Consider the following 23046-nt stretch of genomic DNA (forward strand, 5'->3'; position numbering starts at 1 on the left):
GTTTTCTACGCGGAGTTCCTGTCTCGCCGCAATCCACAAAGCTCACAAATGAGGAAAGTTGTCCGACATTTTCCCGAGAAGCGGAAAGGACGGAAACAGGCGTTATCACTTCGTATGTAGAAACCTGCCATCCGTGGCTTTTCTCTGACACCGGGCTTCGCTCAGAACAAAGCTGACATTATCAAACTGTGGCTAATGATAAAGCCACGAACATGTTCCTAGAATTATGGTCGTACCTCTATGGGCGTGGGCTCGTAGAGTTCAGCGTGTGTACTGTGTACCCGAACATGAACTCGTGTGTTTTTAACAAAGTTTTTTTAAAGAAAAAGAAAAAAAAAACTTGTTTGCGTTGTGGAGCATTCTAGATAACAAGTTTCAGTAAAAGAACAGTCACGAACTTCGGACGTCTCGTTTGTCTGACTGTCAACTGTTTGATGATTTATGGTTTTAATTTGTAGACAATCCCATTTAATTCGGGACGCCCATAAAATTAATCTGCTGAGCGTTGGAAATTAATTCCGTCCAATCGCTGCTGCAGCGCGCTCATTCCAGCCGAATGAAGCAATAAACGAATCCATTTCTCAGATTTCAAAAAAAATTGCAACCATTCAGTCCCCGACAGCTCACCCAGGACAATTTCTTTAAATCATGAACAATCAAACACTGTTGGTCCACCCCCAGGGCTCGGGAGTCCGGGGTTCCGTTTTCCAATTTTCCCATTATGGCCCATTTAGCACAGTTTATGGCAATCTGATGTCGTCTCATTCCACGGCAACCGGCCACTTGTGCCACGCCAAACGGAATCGTATTTCTGTCTTCTGGTCGATGCCGGCCGAAAAACCGGAAACCTCCAAACCTCGTCGTCGTCGCGCGCTGTCCTTTAATTGGGCTGCTCTAGCCAAAGTGCCGTTTTATCGCCATTTCTCCTAAGTTCTCTTGAAAAACGGAAATCCAATGTATTTAAATTTGACATTTTTAAATCTTATTTCGACTTTTTAAATACATACTTTTATTGACATTGTTAAGGGACGGAATGAAATACCTATCATTAACCAAACAATGCTGAAAAGTTTAGCAGTCAAAGTTTTCAGGTTAACAATACGAAACAAAAATATAACAAATCAATAATACTCTGAATACAATTTTTCTTGAGAACTGCTCCTCAAGATGAAATTAGGTACCGCAGAGAGAAGACACAATTCCACACACACACATTCACACGACTGTTGGTGTGACAAAGACCAAAAAACCCTAGCGAGAAAGTGAAGGAAACCGTGCCCGGAAAGGACAGCCGGATTCCTTGTGCTGGCGGACATCAGCCACAGCATGCACAGCATCGTCGGTCGGACGTCTAGACTGGGTATGAAGAAGACACAGGTTGGTTTTTATTTCCGTCGCATCACGGTGTGAAACTATGTTATGTGCAGTGCGGCACGTGTAGGTGTTGAGCACAAATACATATTTATAAAGCGGAAGGAACTGGTGCGAATACAAGAAGCACTGGAAGTTAGTTCCTGCTAGTTGGGCTGCCTGCCGGAACTTTATGCTATTAGAAAGACATGCTTCTGCTCTGGGAGGTGGCAAATGGATGGAGAAATAAATAGCGGAAAACACGTTGAAGTTCAAGACCAACGGCTCCCTGGAGAGTACAATATGTATCGAGTCTGGCAAAGCTCGAAGCAAGCTTTGGTTCGAATGATATAAAGTGCATTAAATGGCGCTATCTTAAAATAGCTCAATTCTATGATTTCAAGCGGTAAACTGAAAAAATGTATTGAAAAATAGTTATTATGACTATTCCAAACATATCTCGAGATTCCGGGAATTCCCGGAAACCCTATCTATTTATAAGCTTTTCTATTTCTACCCCATTTCCTTTGCATTCTTCGTAGGTTTGAAAAGCTTTTTTAGATTTTTTTTTTGGAAAGAAGAACTCTTAAAATTTTAAGAAAATTTTAGGGTTGGAAGTTTTACTTGATTTACGTGATTTTGCCAATGTTTCTAAAAATGTAATTTTTTTAAAGGTTGTGTTTTTACTAACATTTTCTATATTTTAAGTAAAAAGAAGTACAGACATGCCTCGGTTTAGCACCGCATAGGGGGGATGCAAAACCGAGGCGTGCATAACCGAGGTACAGAGCTTATGGGATCTTGGCTATATGGGAGACATTGGCTATAATCGTATGAAAAATCATGCAAATATAAAAAATATAGTGTTTTGGATTCGGGATGATGTCAGCTATCCATTAAAATTTAAATTTAATGAAAATTTTCACAAAAATACGTATTTTTCCTGTATTTTGAAAATGCATTTTTTTTCTCTAAACAAACCAAACATATATTGTTATTGCAATATGGGTATCACAACAACATTTTTTTTAAAATACTCAAAATTTTCACCAAACTACGTATTTTTGAAAAAATGCTCAAAATTTATTTTTTAACAATGTGGGTATTAAACGATCGAGATTTTTTCATACATTTCGAATGAAATAACAATTTTTTTTTAAAATACTCATAATTTTTAGGAAAACACGTATTTTTGAAAAAAATACTCAAAATTTCAGTTTTTACCATATGGGTATCCAACGATCGGGATTTTTTCATGCATTTGTAAGTAGTTTTGCGAAAAATTTTAGCATTTTCAAAAAAAGTTATTATTATTTTTTAAAAATAAATAAAAATCCCGATTGTTTGATACCCATATGGTAGAAACTGAAATTTCGAGTATTTTTTCGGAAATAAGTAGTTTTGTGAATATTTTGAGTACTTAAAAAAATTTATAACATTAAAAATGCATGAAAAAATCCCGATCGTTTGATACCCACATTGTGAATACGTAAATTTTGAGTATTTTCAAAAATGATGTTATTATTTTCAAAATATATGAAAAAAATCCCGATCGTTTGATACCCACTTTTAAAAAAATTGAAATATAGAGTATTTTTTCGAAAATACGTAGTTTTGTGAAAATTTTGAGTGTTTTCAAAAAATGTTGTTATTACATTCGAAATGTATGAAAAAATCCTGATCGTTTGATACCAATATTGTAAAAAACTGAAATTTTGAGACACTGTCACAGTTTGTAGAAGTGTCAAATGGACTGAAAATACAGCCATCGTCTCCGAAATTAAGAGAGTAACTTTGATTGATAATATAATTGTTCGGTGGCAGTTCAGTGATTGTTTTTTGAAACGGGATAATGCTAACCGCCAATAAAAACATATTGCCGTTGGTTTGAGATTCGGGGGAAGGCTCTCATTGGTGTGCCCAGTGGTGAAAGCCGTGACGCTTAGTGTCAAGCAGCGGTAAGCAAAAGTGGTGAAAATGTTGGACCTAATGGGCAACTAGTAATTTTCCACGAAAAAGTTGACGAGTGATATGTTTATTCCGTTTTTTCCTATTTAAAAGGAAATAGTGAATTAATTTTGCCCACCAAACTGAAGCTAATGACAGCAAGTATCATTCCCAAGTGGCAGTTTCCTGCAAATTGACGGCGGAATGCGCAATTTCGTCAAATTAAGTTTGGTAGGCTCAATATAGGTACTAGGCCCAAAATAGGGACAAATACCCCCTAGTGCGAAAGAAAATAAAAGTAGTTTGCAAAGGAATGTTTTTGGAAGTGATTAAACATAAAGCAGCGCTCAAGCAGTTTTATCTATTACTGGAGGAGGTGTTGCAAAACTACACCAAGGTCTACGATCGGGTGAGGTTGGTCGGAAATGGTGGATATTGCGCTGAAGCCACAGTATATCATCTGCAGCTGACCAAGAATTGCCAGAGAATCTGTACTCCAGGATGTGATCAAGCTGCTCGCAGCTGGAATTCCGGGCGCATGCGAACAAAACAGGGGACAACATCCAGGTGCTTGAAAGCTGCCTATAAATTGGACAACCAGGTGATCCAGAAACTTGGTGAGATCTACCCGAACTGAAATTTTAAAATTTTTGCCTTCTTTTCAACAATAATTAAATACGCGCTGATCCCTGTTTGCCTAATGGGATTGGAAGCTTAAAGATAGATCGAGAACCCGTCTGGGTTTTGCTCTATGTTTAGGCGGGACCGGACAATGCCCAACGACCTCGGAATTGGACCGCAAGGAGCTCTGTCATTCTGAAATGGGTCTTTGGAAGCCCCGGGACTGAGATAAGCTGTATCAGCATAACCCAAGTCTTATACAAACTATACTTTCCCATAGTTTCACTGCCGGCCAGCGGGTATTGGATTGGACCACACACACACACATTCTATAGCAAAATATGTGAAAAACACATGACAAAATAGATAGGCAAAATGTAATGATAGGAAGAGGTAGAACAGGCCTATTTTCTAACCTCCTCTTTAACTTGGTTTCGAAATCATGATGACAGATGTAATCTAGCTGGTGGCTTGTGGAAACGGCTCGTAACTCTTTGATCAGCGAGGGTCACAGTCGCGACGGCTGGAAGAAAGTAGCGCGCCAAGAAGGGGTTTCTCTTCTTTCCATTTCAGCAACCATCGATCTTCTATTTTTATTTTGTTTCACTGATTTTCTAACACGGCTCCTGTTACAATATGTTATTCGTTTTTTTGGTTACACAAAAAAAACAAATATAATTCTTGGCTTCCAACACAATACATTCAAAAAACCTCCCTGCACATAATTAATTTTCATACACTAATATTTCATATCACATAAACATTATTGTACCTGTACTTTCAACGAAAAGAATGTGACAGAACGTGATGGGACAACATCGTAATAATAGACTTTACAAAAATCACAGGAAAATACTCGCTCAAATTATGCAGTATTTTTTGAAATTATCCTATAAACTATTGTGTTTCATATGTTTACAGGATCTTCTAGAAAAAACTAGGGATTTGTTTCTTTTTGCACTGATGCTGTGATTTCAAGTGATTTTAACATTAATCAAGCATACAACATTGAAGGGAACATCCCAAAGAATTTAAACACTTGTTTCATTCCATGGCTTGTAACTAAAATTTTAATAATTGTTTTTTTTTTTTTTTTTGTCGAAAAACGATTATATGAAAATACAAAATATAATATCAGAATTTAGGAGTGAATGGAGTAATCGTTTCTCACGATTGATTGCAGTTTTGCTGTCTTCGCACAGCTCTCAGCTCAACTCAATCGATACAATTAAGACGTTTCAAATGACTGATTACTCTCCTCGCTAAAGTTTTACTGCACCAGCTGCACCATGCTGAATAAAGAGCACTTTTCTTCTACCAGAATTTTCCCGCAAGTCAGCAAAAGCGAAACAAGACAAACAAACTTCCCTCCCCCGTTATCACCTCCCAAGTCTTGGCTCGAGACGATAAAGAAAGCAAAATAGAATAAAATTTTCCTCCCGTAAAGTTGTGCACTGCATCCTGCTCCATGATGTTGCTGCTTCTGGTGCAGCACTGCCTTGTCGTCGTCGATGTCGTGTCGAGGGATTATGGGTTGATTTTACGACGAAGGTGTCCGCCGCGCCGGTTTCCCCTTGAACTTCAGCTTGGTCGGTTTTCCTTGTTCCCATGCATGTCAGCGTGGAAGTGAAGTGAAAGGGACCTATTTAATGTGCTTCCCGTGCAGGAGCGAAGCTTTTCTTGTTTCCTTTCTTTGTGAAAAGCAATGCCAACCAACAGCTTTCACATAAATCGTGAGCCACATGGATGTGTGTCTGAGAGAGCGGGTTTATTCCAGTGTATCGAAAGGAGATGAGTATTTGAACTAAGTTATCAGCTTAAGCTGTTTGGCTAGCAGGAGCTGCTGCCACCTCGCCGGAAAGACACAGGATGGCAGTAAATCTAGCCATAATATAAATTTGATGCAGTCTGCTTGCACACTGTTTTGGCCTTTGTGTCACACCAGAACGTCAGGATTATTATGAGTAAAAGTTTTATTGCTCCCAAGCACAGGCAATGAATGTCAAAAGTAGATGCTATTAACGTGTGAGCCAATGAGCTGTTTGTGCTTTGATCTATTGACGCAATATTAAAGTTTGTTTTCTCAGCAGTCAAAAACAATCCGCTGTTCAAAGATCGGCTCTAACAGGAAGGAAGAAATCTCGAGTTTTTTTTGATTAGGTCCTATAAACATATGAAAGACAATGGTTTATTGGTCCTTTTCAAAAAAAACTCTGGAAATTAATTTTAAATTCAAAAATTAAATTACTTGACAATCCTCAGCAAAAAAAAACGTAAAACATGTGACTAAAACATAAGCTATACCGTCAGTGGGGGTGACTATGGGTCAAAAAACGATACACCTCTCGTTATTTCTTAATAACAAAAACAATTTAAATAACATCGAAAATCTTTCAACGTAAATTTGTTCTTAGATAGATTACTAACATTTTCCCAAAATATAGTGGATTTTGATGAACACTACCTTAAATGCCAATAGTTTGAAAATTGACCCAATCTCACCCCTTAGAGGGGGTGACATTGGGTCAAATGAAACTAAAATGATGCTCCAATACAACGATATGGTAAAAACAAGTCATCCAACAGTGTTTCTTGTTCGAGGGAATCGTATTGACATGCTACAATGTTTGAAGTGGAGATTTTCAAACATTTGGGTAGTTTTCGATCAATTCCAATAAAAATATTAGAAAAATGATGTTTCGAGAGGTCATTTTTGGCCAAAAATGTACCTCAACTTAAGACAGCTGCCAAAATAACAGGTTTGTTTCAGGAACGAGATTTTTTCAGCGAAGTGATCTTAAGATGTCCCCTACACAACCCTTTTAACAGAATTCAGTTTCATTTAGAAGAACCTGAGAAATGGTAAAATCCGTAAAAAATCACTTTGACCCAATCTCACCCCCCAGACCCAATGTCACCCCCACTGACGGCAACAAAAATGATGCTACCAAATATCCAGATTTAGAACCATAAAGCTATTCGAAACAAACATGAGAAACGAGCTCTGTTTACCACCAAGGTTTTGCTGTAATGGTAAGAAAATTGAGCTAGTTTAAACCACTCTTCTCACCATCATCATTATTTTCCTCAAATTGTTTCGTTTGATACGTTAAACGAGTCTCAAAATTGTTCTTCCATTAGGCTATCGGACGCTCATCAGCAACTTCACATAAGTTCGACCATAATCACAGGATTCAAAAGCTATGCAATCCATTTCACTTCAAAGCTGCCGCCACCAGACCAGACGAATATCATCGTAGAGCATAAAACTCACGCGGATTTACACGGGATCAGCCAGAGCCCTTCCATTTGGACAATTGTTTTCACAATCTCGCGTGGTGTTGGCAGAATAGTTTTTCTCGCTGTCTGGTGCACTTTAACACCCACTCATACTGCTTCTGCACAATAGAGAAAAAGTGCATTGTTTGAGCCGCGTCTGACGAGCACAAACAATATACAAAACAAGCGTTTAACTTGTAGTTTAGAGGTGCACCATTATTCCTTTAGGTGCATATTTATGTGTACAAGTTTTTCCCCGGGAAAAGCTCACTGGGAATATTATGTTTGTTTATTTTCTACCCTTTTCTTAACTTTCCCACAACCCTTGAAGGCCACTGAGGGAAATCCCCCCGGCGGCGCAGCAGACAAACACACAAAGGACCAACCCTCACACCATCAACCAGAAAGATGAGTGCCACCACCACCGGCAGAACAAAATGCCGGCAGCGGATGCACATTTCAGCCTGAGGAAAGCGACCACCGCCACAAAGAAGGAACAGAGAGAGACCGAAAGGAAAAGTTTGACTCGAAGATTGCGCTCCAGGAAACGGATCTTTGTACACAGAAAAGGCACCTAAAGTCACCGTGGTCCTATTCTTGGCACATTGAAAGTTTGTCACATTGCACAATGATGGTGACAAGAGAAATTGGACATTATGTAAAATAACACTATTTTTCAATTTATCTACCAATCATCAGCCAATTCAGTTTAAGTTTAAAGGTCGTGTAGAGAGTTGAAGTTTGTATAGAAAAAATCTTGAAAGTGTATGGGGGAAACCACAAAAAAAAATTCTTCGTATTTTTTTCAATGTTGTTAAATCATCTTGAAACAACAAAAAAAAACTTCCAAAAATACGGGCTTTTGCCCTAGTTTCGTAAATTTTCTACGGCTAGCTTTGCACAATGCGCAAAGAAATAACAAATTGAGCGCGGCTAAGAAATCTCCCTTTTTTGTTTTTTTTTCTCGAATTTAACAGAATCTTTGCTACGGTAAACAAAAAAATGTTGTTGAATATATCACACTTCGATCACATTGTGCATCGCTGTGCGGCTAATGGAAGAAGACTGTTGGTCCTGTGGAAAACAGGAAAGTATTCGTTTCTTTCTTCTTTCATCAGCTGACTGTTGTGGAAACGATGCCCAACATCAGAGCACGTACAGCATAAGCTGAATTGTGAAACAAAGGATGGAGAAACTTTGTAAAATACTTTTGTTGCAACCTGCAAGCGCTGCTGTTGTTGGCAGCCATGTGCTCCTATACTGAGTGTTTACGGCTTCTTAAGAGACACTAATTGATTCACTTAGAAGATTCTTGGTTATAGATTGTCTAGAAATTATTAATTTTATGTTTTAAAACATTTATCAGTGTTTCAAATGACAACAACCATATTTAATAAAAACCGAAAAAACTCCGTGAGTTGTTTTCACTTTCATATGAAAGAAGTTTCATTCTTGTCGTGCCATCTTGACACACCCTGGAAATTGATGTAAGTGCGACAACTGGCCAAAGGGATATCAGGCCAGAACGCGTTTGACACACGTACATGCCCGACTACCGTGGACATTTGTTATTATAACTCAGGACTCCGGCAACCAAATTCAACCAAACTTCAGGACAAAGCACAGAATGGTCAACAAAACACGTCAAACAAAACGTGTTTGTTATTATTTACATTCCCGAGCATGGGTAAATAACAAGGGAAATGCGTAATAATACCTTTCTCTGGTATCAATACCAAATTTTGGTATTCCTGGACCCTTTAAAATTTGTCTTAAGGATTATGCAAGAGCAAAATGTGATATCATACCAATTTAAGGTATTGTTTTGATATTGCAAAATTGCAGAATTTGTGAATGGTCGAACACCACATTTTGGTATTCTTTTGGTATTACAGTATTTCATCAAATTCCTCTGAAACAATGGGAAAATGTTGACCAATTTTGACAAAATAATTAATTTTGCGCTGAAATGATGTCTCAAAGCGAATACTTTCATTAAAAACCGGAAACTTCAAACTTGATTTTAAACATTTTTGAAAAGAAATGACTTGAAATTGTGGAAAATTTTCTAAGTCTGGATGCCACATTTTGGTATTATTTTGGTATTGAAGTGTTTCATCAATTTCCTCTGAAACTATGGGATTTTTTTTTATAAATTTTGATTAATTAATTTAGCGCTAAAATGACTTGAAACCCAAAAATTTTAAAGCTGATTTTCAAAGTTTTTTGATATACCCACTATTTTTTTTTAAATCGTTGAAATTCCTCTAAGTCGGGATAACCAAATACTTTGAAAAACGAGTCAATCGACAGATTATTGAATTTTGGTGAATTTCAATCCAGTTTCATTTTATTAACACTTATTTTTCTTTCTAACCTGTTATTTTTCAGAAGCTTCAAGAACTTCAAGCACAAGCCGTTCATCAATGACAAATGCATTCGATGTGGTGAAGAATATCACTAAGAACAACATGGAATCATCAGGTAAGTAGATTTGGCTGTTGCATATGGATCAATTCCGTTTTTTCACTAACTGCAACTGCTGCACTAAAAATGGTATGAAAATACTAAATTTTGGTATTACTTGTGCAAATACCAGCAACCAAAATGTGCTCTTGGTTGCCCAGTTATAGATGGTAAAATACCATGAAATCATACCAAAATCATGTATGTGGAAGACCACAGGAATACCAAAATCTGCTTTTCCAAGGGCGCGGGAATACCTAAAAATAAAAAAATAAAACCATGACTATACCATGTTTTGGTATTCAAGCAATGTTCAAAAATCCAGAAGACCTCAACTTGGTATTGAAATGGTTTTATTTTGTGGTATTATTTTACCTTTTGAATAACATGGTTTGGTATTGTTGTGCCCTTCCAAATACAAGACTTTGGTATGATTTCATGGTATTTTACCATCTATTACTGGGCAACCAAGGGCACATTTTGGTCCCTGTTATTTGCCCAAGTAATACCAAAATTTGGTATTCCCGTGTTATTTACCCCTGCTCGGGCACTGTGCTCTTTTTTGTTGTTTATTCAAGGTCAAACATTAAAACGTGTTTTTCTCGTAAAGCAACGTGCGACAAGATAGCACGACAGCGTCGATATGGCGTAGTTTCACCCTTGTGGTTGGTTCCATGACATGACCGACTAGGTAACAATAGAATGGAAAAGGAAAACTTTGCTAGCGATGGCCGACAACTAACGGTATTCATTATGAATTAAAAAAAACTCATGTAAGTGGAGGAGACGGTGGAGTTGACAGAAGTTGTTTTAAAATAGTTACGTGGTTCAGACTTGTGATCGGGCATAGAATTTAATTACCAAAAATGACAACAGCTCCAATACTTCAGACATGATTTGAAATTTTCATATACTAGGTTTCAAAAAGTGGTAAACTATAAATACGATATGTTCTTTCTAATTTTGATATTTAATAATCACAAAAAATATATTTAAAGCTAAAGGGTACCATTGAACCCGGATGCTGATGTCTAATTTGAGGTTCAATTAAAAAAAACTAATCCTATAACACTGCACCAACGATGAAAAAATAGCATGCAAATCACCTTTCTGAGAAAAGTAATTTAATATTACATTACACACAAGTACTAATATTACATTACACACAAGTACTGTAACAAGTACTGTTTTTTTGCAGAACAAAAGATGCTCAAAATGACCTTCGGAACAAGGGAAAAATAAATTATTCCAAAGAACTTTGACGGCTGAGGGTCAACTTAATATTGCGCTCCTAACTTCTCGATTGATCACTTTACATCAGAACCCCATTCTTTGCGCAGGCGTTACGCGTTGTAAGGGAACAGTATGAAATTCCATCAAACACTAATGTTGTAAATTCTTATTCTGAATTTCGGGGTGACTTTGATAGTCATAGTTTGTTTTGTTAAATTCAAATTTAAAGTGTTTAATTTGATTTTTTACGTCAAATCACCACCACTAAAGTTGCTGCTATAATATTTTGCCAAAATATCATACATTTTTTTGTTAACTAAGTTCATTAGCTTTTTAACAAATACACATCCATTTTCAGGAATTTGTTAAAATTTTGGAATTTTGCCTAAAATTCTTTAGAACTTGTACTATTTATGTTGTCTTGATTTGTATTGCTTTAAACTGAATTCGAAGCAATAATCAAAAGTTTTCACATTTTTTATGTAATTTGTTCTACTCAAAATGCTAAGAAATTTCAAGATTGTTGCGAATTGAGTTTCAAAACCATATAAAATAGATTATTTACAAATTAATTTTATCTTCTCCTAGTGGACAATTTTCGAAAGCATTCCATTTTCCGATTTGATATAATTTACAATGAAAAATCACGACACTTTGACAATATTAAAATAATCCTATTCATCAATATGTCGTTATCAAAGTTAGCTAACCCCCGACTATCAATGTCACCCCGGTTTACGGCAAATTGGATGGAAATATCATACAATCCTCAACCTGCCAAGCCATTTTTTTTAAATCATTCTAATGTAATTTGTAGATTGTCTCACGAATCTTAAAATTGTTGCACATCAGCATGCTTGATGTCACGCAACATGAGTTGCGTATCTCAGCATATGTAGGTATTAAAGCGTTACAAATAACCACTAAATGGCCAATTAGGTTTTACGCCGACTCGATTTGGAGGTTAGAAAGGAGTGCACTGTTTACATGGACTTAGCACAGTTCGATGCGGTCGTCGATTTTGTTCGGGGAAATTCATCGACAATCGACGAAGACCATGTAAACAGTGCACACGAGCTGTCAAATGACGTCACGGTGTAAAACCTAATATTGTGCGCAGCGCTGCATGGGGGTGATTATTTCAAAACAATTTTCACTGAACTCTATCAAGATAAAAAAAACTCAAATGTTTATTCCTAATTTATTGCTTACTTGAAAAAGACCAAGTTTATTAAAACATTCTTCTCGCTAAATACATTGCCACCAACGTTCCCGCCAGAGCCATCGACTTGAAGCAACAGGACGAAACGATTCCATCCGACGACCCGATCACAACATCCGGCATCGGACGATAGGTTTCGTTGATGGTTCTGGTTTCAACAATCCTACGGTACACTTTTGCAGACATTTTCGCGTGCCGCGTTCGGTTGGGACTCGCAAAGTCCACATAATACAGTCCAAATTTCCCCCTTGAATTAAAATCGTTTAAATTTTTTAACTTTCAAGTAAACATGAACTTACGTGTATCCCGCGCGCCACTCAAAATTGTCCATCAAACTCCACGCGAAATATCCGCGTACATCGCAACCATCCTGCAGGGCATCCAGCACGGCGTTCATGTACCCGTTGTAATAGTCCACCCGTTGATGATCGACGGTGCCCGCTTCCGTCCCGACGCCGTTTTCCGTCACCCAGGTTGGCGGATTATCGTACTCTTTCTTGATCCAGGTGAGCAGCTTACGCAGTCCGAATGGGACGATCTGGAAGTTGAGTTTTTGTATTGACAGCTGAAAAAAATGATTTTTGAACTGACCTTGAGCCAAGGAACTCCAGCAGTTGGCCAAGCTGGATCAAAAGTCAACAATATTCCAGTGTCATGCTCGTTGGAGGGAACTTTGTAGTTGCCCAAATTATGATCTCCATTCTTGCTTGCCAGCCTTGTAGTGTATGTGTTCAGTCCGAAGAAATCTGACGTCCCCCTGATTCTAACGATCTCTTCTGGTGTGAAAGTAGGTAATCTGGATTTGGGGAATCCTTGCGAAAGGCTGAGATTTTGGACGCGATCCTTCACGACCTGGGGATAGTCACCAGCTGCGGAAAATATAGGATGGCCGAACCAGCCTACCTGTTGAAACGTGTCAGTTGCAAGCTTAAGAATGACAGATAAACATTCTTACGTGAAACTGTAGTCCCCACTCGGAAGCTTCCTGATCTTCAGCGGAGTCCGTTTCCGGCTCATACCACCGTGCGTCCAGCGAGATTCCAATTTTCCCCTTTTGAACCGTTTGAAACTTGTTTCTGTACAAATGGACGGCCTCGGCGTGAGCCTTGAGCAGATTGTGAGCACAAATGTAATTTGCCACTCCAGCATAGTTTGTGGCCGGAGCCAGTCCATCACGTCCGTACGAATTCTCACAGATGTGCCACGGCTCGTTGATGGTCGTCCACATTTGGACTCGATCACCGTAGCGTTCGAACATTAGTTCTGCGTACTGTACGAAGTAGTCTACAATGTCCGAAACTAGCCAGCCTCCCAAATCGTGTAGTTTTTGTGGCAAATCGAAATGATACAGCGTCACTACTGGGGTAATTCCATTCCTGATCAACTCGTCGATTAAATTGCTGTAATACTCAATTCCTTTCTCATTTATCACATTCGAAAATCCACTTGGCATTATTCGTGTCCAAGCGATCGAGAATCGGTACACATCGACGCCCAACTCCTTGACCATCTCTACGTCTCGTTTCCACTAGAAGTCAATTCAACTATTAATTTGTCATGATTAATCACTCAACACCTCACCTGATGGTAACTATCACAAGCAATATCCCCCGTACTTCGATCTTCAATCATCTCCGGCCGGTGGTGCACAAAGTGGTCCCAAATGGACTCACCCTTGCCGTCCTCATCCCAGGCACCTTCCACCTGGTACGAAGACGTTCCTACTCCAAATTTGAACTCCTCCGGAAAGACTCGATTACCCCCAGCTAATACGACAAATATTGCACAAATGGTAGCTCTAAAACACATAAAAAAAAAAGTCAATCCCCTCAATCTAGAACTAATCCTTGGTAGACTGACATAGTTACGAGCATCTCGAATCGCCCAATAAAACCCAGCTTCTGCGACAGAACAACACACTCGACGGCTTGGAAAGTGCAGCAACGACTGGAGTCAAATCGCGTCGTCAGCTCAGCTGGGCTATATTTTGTAACGCTATCAGTCGAAGAATACACAAGTCATACCTCCTTCTCGCAGAGCCGGCTAAACAACAACAAACCTCTCTTATCTCGACTCGATTACGGCAGCAATGAAAAAAATTGGAGTATTGGTTGGAGGAATGCCGGATGGTTAACCTTGTACTAGCCATACCTTGTTAAATTTATATTATTTTTGAGATGATTTTTAAAACGGTTTATTTCAGCCCTGCCCAACGCCCGGCCCGCGGGCCGGGTCCGGTCCGTGAAGCCATTTCATCCGGCCCGCGACGGCTTTTCAAAAATGTTCTATGACCGGCCCTTAAGACTGTTCATGAAATATTCAATAAATAAACAGAGTGTTTAATTAAAAAAAAACTTGAGATTAAATATTCACACATGCAAGCAAAAATTGAACGCGAAAATTTTTGTTTTTTTTTATTTCTTTCAATAAAATGTAACTAATTTAAAGTGTTATTTGGATTTTGCCTTTGTATTTCTTAAGATTTTTGTTTCCAAATCTAACATCCTTCATGTTTGAATTTAATTCTTATCATTTCTATATTGATGATTTCCGAATCAATCATTAAACTGAAATATGGCGCAAGAAAATAAAATTATCCATCCATTAATGTGAAATAAAATTGAAGTTTTAGGAACTTGATTAAAATTGATTTTAAAATTAAAATTAAATTGCAAAAATATGTTTTTTTCAGAACATCTTTTCAGTGATAAACTTATGTCAGACTGAAGAAAAAAAAAGCTGCAAATATTTTTAAAATATTGAAATGTTAAAATGAGTCAAGAAATCTGGGAGCAAAAAAAATGACACATTCTCCTTAAATTAAGCTTGGAGCATTTGTTTGGCGATAGTATACAAACCGACTGTTTCAAAAAGTTTGACTGCATCATTCATAGTTTTGAAAATATTCATCATAAAACTGTATAACTCAATTTTCTTGAAAAGTACTAAAAGGTCGTTGTCACAAGATAGCACACATCAGACGATTTGATAGTTGGGAATAGAACCAACGTCACCAGAACATATATTAAATACAATATAAATGCCATCTATTTCCGGCAGCTAATATCTTCAACGCGAAATCGGGAAAAGTTGCCCCGACCCGATTTGCGTGAAAATGTGTCCTAAGGGGTAACTTTTGTCCCTGATCACGAATTCAAGGTCCGTTTTTTGATATCTCGTGAACATGCGAAAAAAGAGGTGTTTTTCAATAATTTGCAGCCTGAAACGGTAATGAGATAGAAATTTGGTGTCAAGGGCTTAATGTAAAATTTGACGCCCGATTTGATGGCGTACTCCAAATTAAAAAAAACTTATTTTTCATCGAAAAAACACTAGAACAGTTTTAAAAACTCTGCCATTTTCCGTTACTTCACTATAAATTTTTTGGGAACATGTCATTTTAAGGGAAATTTAATGTTCTTTCGAATCTTCATTAACTCAGAAGGGTCATTTTTTCATTTAGAACAAAATTTTTCATTTCAAAATTTCGTGTTTTTTCTATCATTGCGGGGTTATTTTTTAGAGTGTAACAATGTTGTACAAAGTTGTAACAATGTCCTACAGAGTTGTAGAGGAGACAATTACAACATTTTTGATGTATAAACATAAGGGGTTCATCGCGATTTTACGAAAAAAAAAGTTTTGGAAAAGATACCTACTTTTTGCGTTTCTCTTTGTTACAGCGTCCGTGTTTGTCACGGGTGACCATGAACGGCCATGATCAACGACGACCAACTTTTTCAAAACTTTTTTTCTTAAAATCGCGATTACTTGTGAAGGTTACAAACAAACCCCTTATGTTTATATATCATTTTTTTTGTAATTGTCTCCTCTATAATTTTGTAGAACATATACTCTACTTATACTCTAAAAATAACACTGCAAAGTTAGAAAAAAAACGAAATTTTAAAATGAAATTTTTTATTCTAAATGAAAAAATAATTGTAGATTAGAGAAGTACATTAAATTTCCCTTATAATGTCATGTTCCAAAATTTTTTACATTCAAGTAATGGAAAATGGCAGAGTTTTGAAAACTTTTTTAGTGTTTTTTTCGAAGATAAATACGTTTTTTCGAAATTTTGAGTACGCCATCAAACCGGGCGTCCAATATTACATAAAAGTCCGTTTAACACCAAATTTCTATCTCATCACCGTCCCAGGCTGCAAATTATGTATTGAAAAATACCTCTTTTTTCGCATGTTCAAAAATAAAAGGGGTCGTACCGCCCCTCCGTCACGAGATATCGAAAAACGGTCCTTGGATTCGTGGTCATCACCCTTAGGACAAAGTTTCACTCAAATCGAAGAGGGGTCGGGGCAACTGCTGTGTGAGTTGGCGGAGAATTACCCATGTCCTAAAACATTTTGAGAAAAAATCCTATGAATGTGGTTCCTTCGGTAAAGATGTTTCAAATTTGATGTAATTCCTACATTCGAGTAATGATAAGGATTGGACAACTTTTGCGCCCACCACAGGTAGAACACTGAAACAATTACTTTTCTTCATACATTTTGACGATTTTCCCCCAACTTTAAGGGATAACAGGAACGGGTTCTCGTGGTCAGATCGAGCTCAAATTTGGAATTAGGTTGATTTCAGATTTCAGGGGGTAACCGGATTTGGACAATGGTAATTGTTTTATTATGTTTACAAGCATGTATTTTTTCTTAATAAGGTTTTACAATCTATACAACTTTATATTTTTTTAAACTAAAGTTTTGAGCAAAGCAAAAGCTAAAGAAACAATCATCAGCATTCTCGACACCAGCACGCTCATCGCCGCTCCCGGCTCCGGGATGAACACCTCCGGCTCGGGCAGATACTCCAGGTCGATCTCCCTCGTCTCGATAATCTTCGCCAGAACCTTCGCCGATGTTTTCGCCGATCGCTTCCGCGTCGGATCCTCGTAGTCAACGTAAAACAGCCCGAAACGCTCCGTCAGCCCAGCTCTCCACTCGAAGTTGTCCATCAAACTCCACGCGACATAACCTCGCACATCGGATCCCTCCGCCATGGCGTCCAGAACTGCGCCCAGATATTAGTTGTAATAGTTGACGCGAGCAACGTCCTTGGTACCGCCGCGATCGCTGACACCGTTTTCCGTTACGTAAACCGGAGGATTGTCGTACTCGTTGCGAATCCAGTTGAGCAGCTGATGCATTCCTTTGGGGTAGACTTTGAGCCAGCCCGAGCCGGATCCCGGCCAGGTTGGGTCCTGATAGCCGATGGTGTTGCGGTCGTGATCGAAGGAGGGGATTCGGAAGTTGCCGGAATTTTGGGCGTCATTTTTGTATACGATAGAGGTGGTGTAGGTGTTAATGCCGAAAAAGTCCGATGATCCCTTGAGTTTTTCGATTTCTGCGGGAGTGAATACGGGCAAGCGCGAGCTAGCGAACCCTTGCTGCTGACTGAGGGCGTTGATCCGGTTGATCATAACTGGTGGGTAGTTTCCGGTTTTGGAGAAGATTGGATGCATGTACCAACCAATCTAGAAGGAGGATGATTTGAGTATGGTGTTGTTGTAAATTGTGTATTTAAATCTTACATGGAACTGCATAGCAAGTTCGGACGCCTCACGATCATCAGCAGATTCGCTGCGTGGTTCAGCCCATGAAGAATCTACCGTGATACCGATAATGCCTGCAATTGATAACATTATGTAACGTGACTCTTCCAATCTATATTACGAAATGATACCATTCTGAGTTGGTTGATATTGTTGCCTGTACAGTGATACAGCTTCAGCGTGCGATAGGAGAAGATTATGAGTGCACTGGTAGCACGGAACCCCAGGGAAGTCGTACCCAGGGGCCATCGAGTCATACTCGTAGGAGAACATGCAAGTTTGCAGTGGTTCGTTGAATGTGGTCCACCATTTAACGCGATCTCCGAAAGCATTGAACGCCACTCGCGCGTACTCCCTGAAGTGGTCCACGATTTCACGGTTAGTCCAGCCTCCGATTTCCTGCAGCCGCTGGGGTAGATCCCAATGGTACAAGGTTACCATCGGCTCAATGTTGTTCTTGATCAACTCATTGATCAGCTTGTTGTAGTAGTCGATGCCAGCCTGGTTGATGTTGTTGCTGAACCCGGTTGGCATGATTCGACTCCAGGCAATCGAGAAGCGGTACATGTTGACTCCTAGTTCTTTCAGCATTTGGACATCCCGTTGCCACTAAGTCAGAGGAAACTTGTTAAGTAGGTATGCTAACTCACATGAAATCAGCACTCACATTATGATAACTATCGCACGCGATATCCCCGTTGGTGCGATCGGCAATCTTGTCCGGGTAGTTGTGCGTCAGGTGGTCCCAGATGGATTCACCCTTGCCGTCCACATTCCACGCTCCCTCGATCTGGTACGCGGACGTTCCGACACCAAATTTGAACCCCGGGGGAAACTTCTTCTGCCCATTCGCCGCAGCGAGGATTCTGAGGAAGGGAGGCTAGGATTAATTGCTGATAGGAGGATGTTCGAGCCAAGCTAACTTACAGACAGAAGAGCAAAGATGTTCGAGCTAATACACGCATGTTGTACCACATGAGCTCACCTTCCGTGAGCTACTAAAATCAAACTGTTGAACTCAATAAATAATGTATTATCACTTGTTGGGTATTCACGACTTATCCCAGATAAATCCGTATCATATAATCTAACCAATTCAAAGCTTACACAGGCATAAATAAAAATCGATTATGGGTTGTAGTCGAAATGAATCAGGGATGCCAACTTTTATTCGTTGTTAGAAGAACTGTTTACAACTGATCACAAGCAATTCTAAAAAATGACGCCACAGCCTTAGCTGCAGCAGAGCAAATTAAATCATTTTTACGAACATTCTCAGTGGGACCCGGGATCAGCAGATCAGGTTCAGGCAAGTAGTCCGGATCAATCGTCCTCGTCTTGATGATGTGAGCGAATACTTTAGCTGAGCTTTTCGCGATCCTAGTCCTTTTCGAATCCTCATAGTCTACGTAGTACATTCCGAAACGCTCCGTCAGCCCAGCTCTCCACTCGAAGTTGTCCATCAAACTCCACGCCACATAGCCTCGAACGTCACATCCGTCTTCCATGGCGTCTAAAACGGCTTCCAGGTACGAATTGTAGTACTCCACTCGAGCTACGTCCTTCGTTCCACCTAGATCGCTGACTCCATTCTCCGTAACGTAGATCGGAGGGCTGTCGTACTCTTCGCGAATCCAGTTCAGCAGGTAGTACAGCCCCTTCGGGTACACCTTTAACCAACCTGATCCAGACGAGGGCCAACTTGGATCTTGATATCCCAGCGTATTGCGATCGTGATCAAATGAAGGAACTCTGAAGTTTGCGGTATTGTTATCATTCTTATAGACAATACTGGTCGTGTACGTGTTGATACCGAAGAAGTCCGACGAACCCTTGAGTTTTTCGATTTCTTCCTCGGTGAACACCGGCAGGCGCGAGTTGGCAAACCCTTGCTCTTTACTAAGTGCGTTGATGCGATCGATCATAACTTGAGGATAGTTTCCAGTCTTGGAGTAGATCGGATGCATGTACCAGCCAAGCTACGATCAAATAAGCCTTCATTACAAACCACTTTGCCATAGAAAATTGAACTTACGTGAAACTGTAGAGACAGCTCAGAAGCCTCCAGATCCTCGGCCGAGTCACTTCTTGGAGCAGACCAGGACGAGTCAACAGTTATTCCGATTATTCCTGAAAAATGGCAATGTTTTATCGTACCCTTGTAATCTTCAATATCAAACTTCGTCATACCTTCCTGTTTTGTATTGAACTGCTTCCTGTACAATTCGACAGCTTCCGCATGGGCCAACAACACGTTATGGGTACACAAGTAGCACGGAATCCCAGGAAATTCATATCCCGGAGCCATGGCATCGTACTCGTACGAAAACATGCAGGTCTGGCTTGGTTCGTTGAAGGTGGTCCACCACTTGACGCGATCTCCGAATGCTTTGAAAACGACTCGCGCGTACTCTCGGAAGTGTCCGACCACTTCACGGTTCGTCCAGCCTCCGATTTCCTGCAGTCGCTGGGGCAGATCCCAGTGGTACAACGTGATCATGGGTTCGATGTTGTATTTCAGCAACTCGTTGATTAGCTTGTTGTAGTAATCGATTCCGGCTTGGTTTACATTGTTGCTGATTCCCGAGGGCATGATTCTGGTCCACGACAGTGAGAATCGATACATGTTGACTCCTAGCTCGCGAACCATCTCCACGTCACGTTTCCACTATAAAAAGACATTTTTCATTGCGTATCTTTACAGAACCATCGAAACTCACATTATTGTAGCTATCGCAAGCGACATCTCCGTTCGTTCTATCGGCGATCTTGTCGGGATAGTTGTGCGTCAGATGATCCCAGATCGATTCTCCTTTGCCGTCAGCGTCCCATGCTCCTTCAATTTGGTAAGCGGATGTTCCGACACCAAATTTAAACTCCGGTGGGAAGCTTCTTTGCGACTTACCTGAAGTCACGATCCTGTTTTAAATAATGACTGCTTAATCGAATCATACATTAGCCGAATCTTGAAGTAGATACTAACCAGCAACATGCCGAAAAAAACACAAATTGAGCAAACCTCATGGTTTCACACAACCTCCATGCACTAATATTAAAATTCAAATGATCTTAAAATTCACCCTTTTCTCCTCTCGAGGAAGGCTTTTTTATCTGCTGTGGTCATTACATTAGAACAGACGTTATCTAATGTCCGATTTTGAAATGGTCATCAATTTTCAACACAATAACATGCCAGTCAAGCTCGTATGCTTGGTAAGTATTTGTTAGAAAATAAATGATCCAAGGTATACGTTTTTTTTTTATATCTAGATTACTTTTTTCAAAACAACCAATGCTCCATGGGTTTCCTATGTACATAGGACCTTTTGAAGAAGTAAGTGAGATATACAGTATGTACACTAGGATGTAACAAAAATGACTTTTTGGCGGGCATTCAAGGGTTTGTTCCGGTGGGCATACTAAGCCCAAATCCAAAATATGAGCTTGATTGGACGTAACAGAGCAATTCTCTACGAAATCGGTCTTTTTTCTTCATTTTTAATTTTTGTATTTTTTAATCCGACTGATACTTTTTTGGTGGCTTCGGTATGCCCAAAGAAGCCATTTTGCATCATTAGTTTGTCCATATAATTTTCCATACAAATTTGGCAGCTGTCCATACAAAAATGATATGTGAAAATTCAAAAATCTGTATCTTTTGAAGGAATTTTTTGATCGATTTGGTGTCTTCGGCAAAGTTGTAGGTATGGATACGGACTACACTGGAAAAAAATGATACACGGTAAAAAAAATTTGGTGATTTTTTTATTTAACTTTTTATCACTAAAACTTGATTTGCAAAAAAACACTATTTTTAATTTTTTTTATTTTTTGATATGTTTTAGAGGACATAAAATGCCAACTTTTCAGAAATTTTCAGGTTGTGCAAAAAATCTTTGAGCGAGTTATGATTTTTTTAATCAATACTGATTTTTTCAAAAAATCGAAATATTGGTCGCAAAAATTTTTCAACTTCATTTTTCGATGTAAAATCAAATTTGCAATCGAAAAGTACTTTAGTAAAATTTTGATAAAGTGCACCGTTTTCAAGTTAAATCCATTTTTAGGTGACTTTTTTGAAAATAGTCGCAGTTTTTCATTTTTTTAAATTAGTGCACATGTTTGCACACTTTTGGAAAAAATATTTTTGAAAAGCTGAGAAAATTCTCTATATTTTGCTTCTTCGGACTTTGTTGATACGACCTTTAGTTGCTGAGATATTGCAATGCAAAGGTTTAAAAACAGGAAAATTGATGTTTTTTAAGTCTCACCCAAACAACCCACCATTTTCTAATGTCGATATCTCAGCAACTAATGGTCCGATTTTCAATGTTAATATATGAAACATTTGTGAAATTTTCCGATCTTTTCGAAAAAAATATTTTCAAAAATTTCAAATCAAGACTAACATTTCAAAAGGGCCAAACATTCAATATTACGCCCTTGTAAAATGTTAGTCTTGAATTGAAAATTTTGAAAATATTGTTTTCGAAAAGATCGGAAAATTTTACAAATGTTTCATATATTAACATTGAAAATCGGACCATTAGTTGCTGAGATATCGACATTGAAAAATGGTGGGCTGTTTGGGTGAGACTTAAAAAACATCAATTTTCCTGTTTTTAAACCTTTGCATTGCAATATCTCAGCAACTAAAGATCGTATCAACAAAGTCCGAAGAAGCAAAATATAGAGAATTTTCTCAGCTTTTCAAAAATATTTTTTCCAAAAGTGTGCAAACATGTGCACTAATTTAAAAAAATGAAAAACTGCGACTATTTTCAAAAAAGTCACCTAAATATGGATTTATCTTGAAAACGGTGCACTTTATCAAAATTTTACTAGAGTACTTTTCGATTGCAAATTTGATTTTTCATCGGAAAATGAAGTTGAAAAATTTTTGCGACCAATTTTCGATTTTTTGAAAAAATCAGTATTGATTAAAAAATTCATAACTCGTTCAAAGATTTTTTGCACAACCTGAAAATTTCTGAAAAGTTGGCATTTTATGTCCTCTAAAACATATCAAAAAATAAAAAAAATTAAAAATAGTGTTTTTTTGCAAATCAAGTTTTAGTGATAAAAAGTTAAATAAAAAAATCACCAAATTTTTTTTACCGTGTATCATTTTTTTCCAGTGTAGTCCATATCAATACCTACAACTTTGCCGAAGACACCAAATCGATCAAAAAAATCCTTTAAAAGATACAGATTTTTGAATTTTCACATATCATTTTTGTATGGACAGCTGCCAAATTTGTATGGAAAATTATATGGACAAACTAATGATGCAAAATGGCTTCTTTGGGCATACCGAAGCCACCAAAAAAGTTTCGGTCGGATTAAAAAATACAAAAAA

General features: G+C 38.5%; 2 protein-coding genes and 1 pseudogene across 2 annotated transcripts; all 3 read right to left on the reverse strand.

Annotated features, from left to right (window-relative positions):
* Positions 1 to 12091: 12091 nt before the first annotated feature.
* Positions 12092 to 14141, reverse strand: LOC120420050 (myrosinase 1-like). Its single transcript, XM_039582962.2, has 6 exons — positions 13979 to 14141; positions 13700 to 13916; positions 13074 to 13646; positions 12710 to 13021; positions 12418 to 12656; positions 12092 to 12365 (listed from the first exon to the last, which is right to left on the reverse strand). The coding sequence occupies exons 1-6, from the start codon at positions 13990 to 13992 to the stop codon at positions 12128 to 12130; spliced, it is 1593 nt and encodes a 530-aa protein (XP_039438896.1). The 5' UTR covers positions 13993 to 14141; the 3' UTR covers positions 12092 to 12127.
* Positions 14142 to 16754: 2613 nt separating this feature from the next.
* LOC120420053 (myrosinase 1-like) lies at positions 16755 to 18726 on the reverse strand (annotated as a pseudogene).
* A 94-nt stretch (positions 18727 to 18820) lies between these two features.
* LOC120420034 (myrosinase 1-like) lies at positions 18821 to 20797 on the reverse strand. Its single transcript, XM_039582935.2, has 5 exons — positions 20671 to 20797; positions 20408 to 20606; positions 19878 to 20355; positions 19723 to 19817; positions 18821 to 19666 (listed from the first exon to the last, which is right to left on the reverse strand). The coding sequence occupies exons 1-5, from the start codon at positions 20709 to 20711 to the stop codon at positions 18878 to 18880; spliced, it is 1602 nt and encodes a 533-aa protein (XP_039438869.1). The 5' UTR covers positions 20712 to 20797; the 3' UTR covers positions 18821 to 18877.
* Between the last annotated feature and the right edge of the window lie 2249 nt (positions 20798 to 23046).

This window comes from Culex pipiens, chromosome 3, assembly GCF_016801865.2.
Source record: "Culex pipiens pallens isolate TS chromosome 3, TS_CPP_V2, whole genome shotgun sequence".
NCBI classification, from domain to species: Eukaryota; Metazoa; Arthropoda; class Insecta; order Diptera; family Culicidae; genus Culex; species Culex pipiens.

What these genes read in the sequence shown, in the direction of transcription:
- LOC120420050 (XM_039582962.2), bottom strand. An exon ending in CTTGTGATAGTTACCATCAG is followed by an intron (nt 13,647 to 13,699) that starts GTGAGGTGTTGA and finishes ATTGACTTCTAG; the next exon opens with TGGAAACGAGACGTAGAGAT. An exon ending in CTGGAGTTCCTTGGCTCAAG is followed by an intron (nt 12,657 to 12,709) that starts GTCAGTTCAAAA and finishes CTCAACTTCCAG; the next exon opens with ATCGTCCCATTCGGACTGCG.
- LOC120420034 (XM_039582935.2), bottom strand. Translation starts at nt 20,711, where the DNA reads ATGAGGTTTGCTCAATTTGTGTTTTTTTCGGCATGTTGCTG. An exon ending in TTTTTTTCGGCATGTTGCTG is followed by an intron (nt 20,607 to 20,670) that starts GTTAGTATCTAC and finishes TATTTAAAACAG; the next exon opens with GATCGTGACTTCAGGTAAGT. An exon ending in CTTGCGATAGCTACAATAAT is followed by an intron (nt 20,356 to 20,407) that starts GTGAGTTTCGAT and finishes GTCTTTTTATAG; the next exon opens with TGGAAACGTGACGTGGAGAT.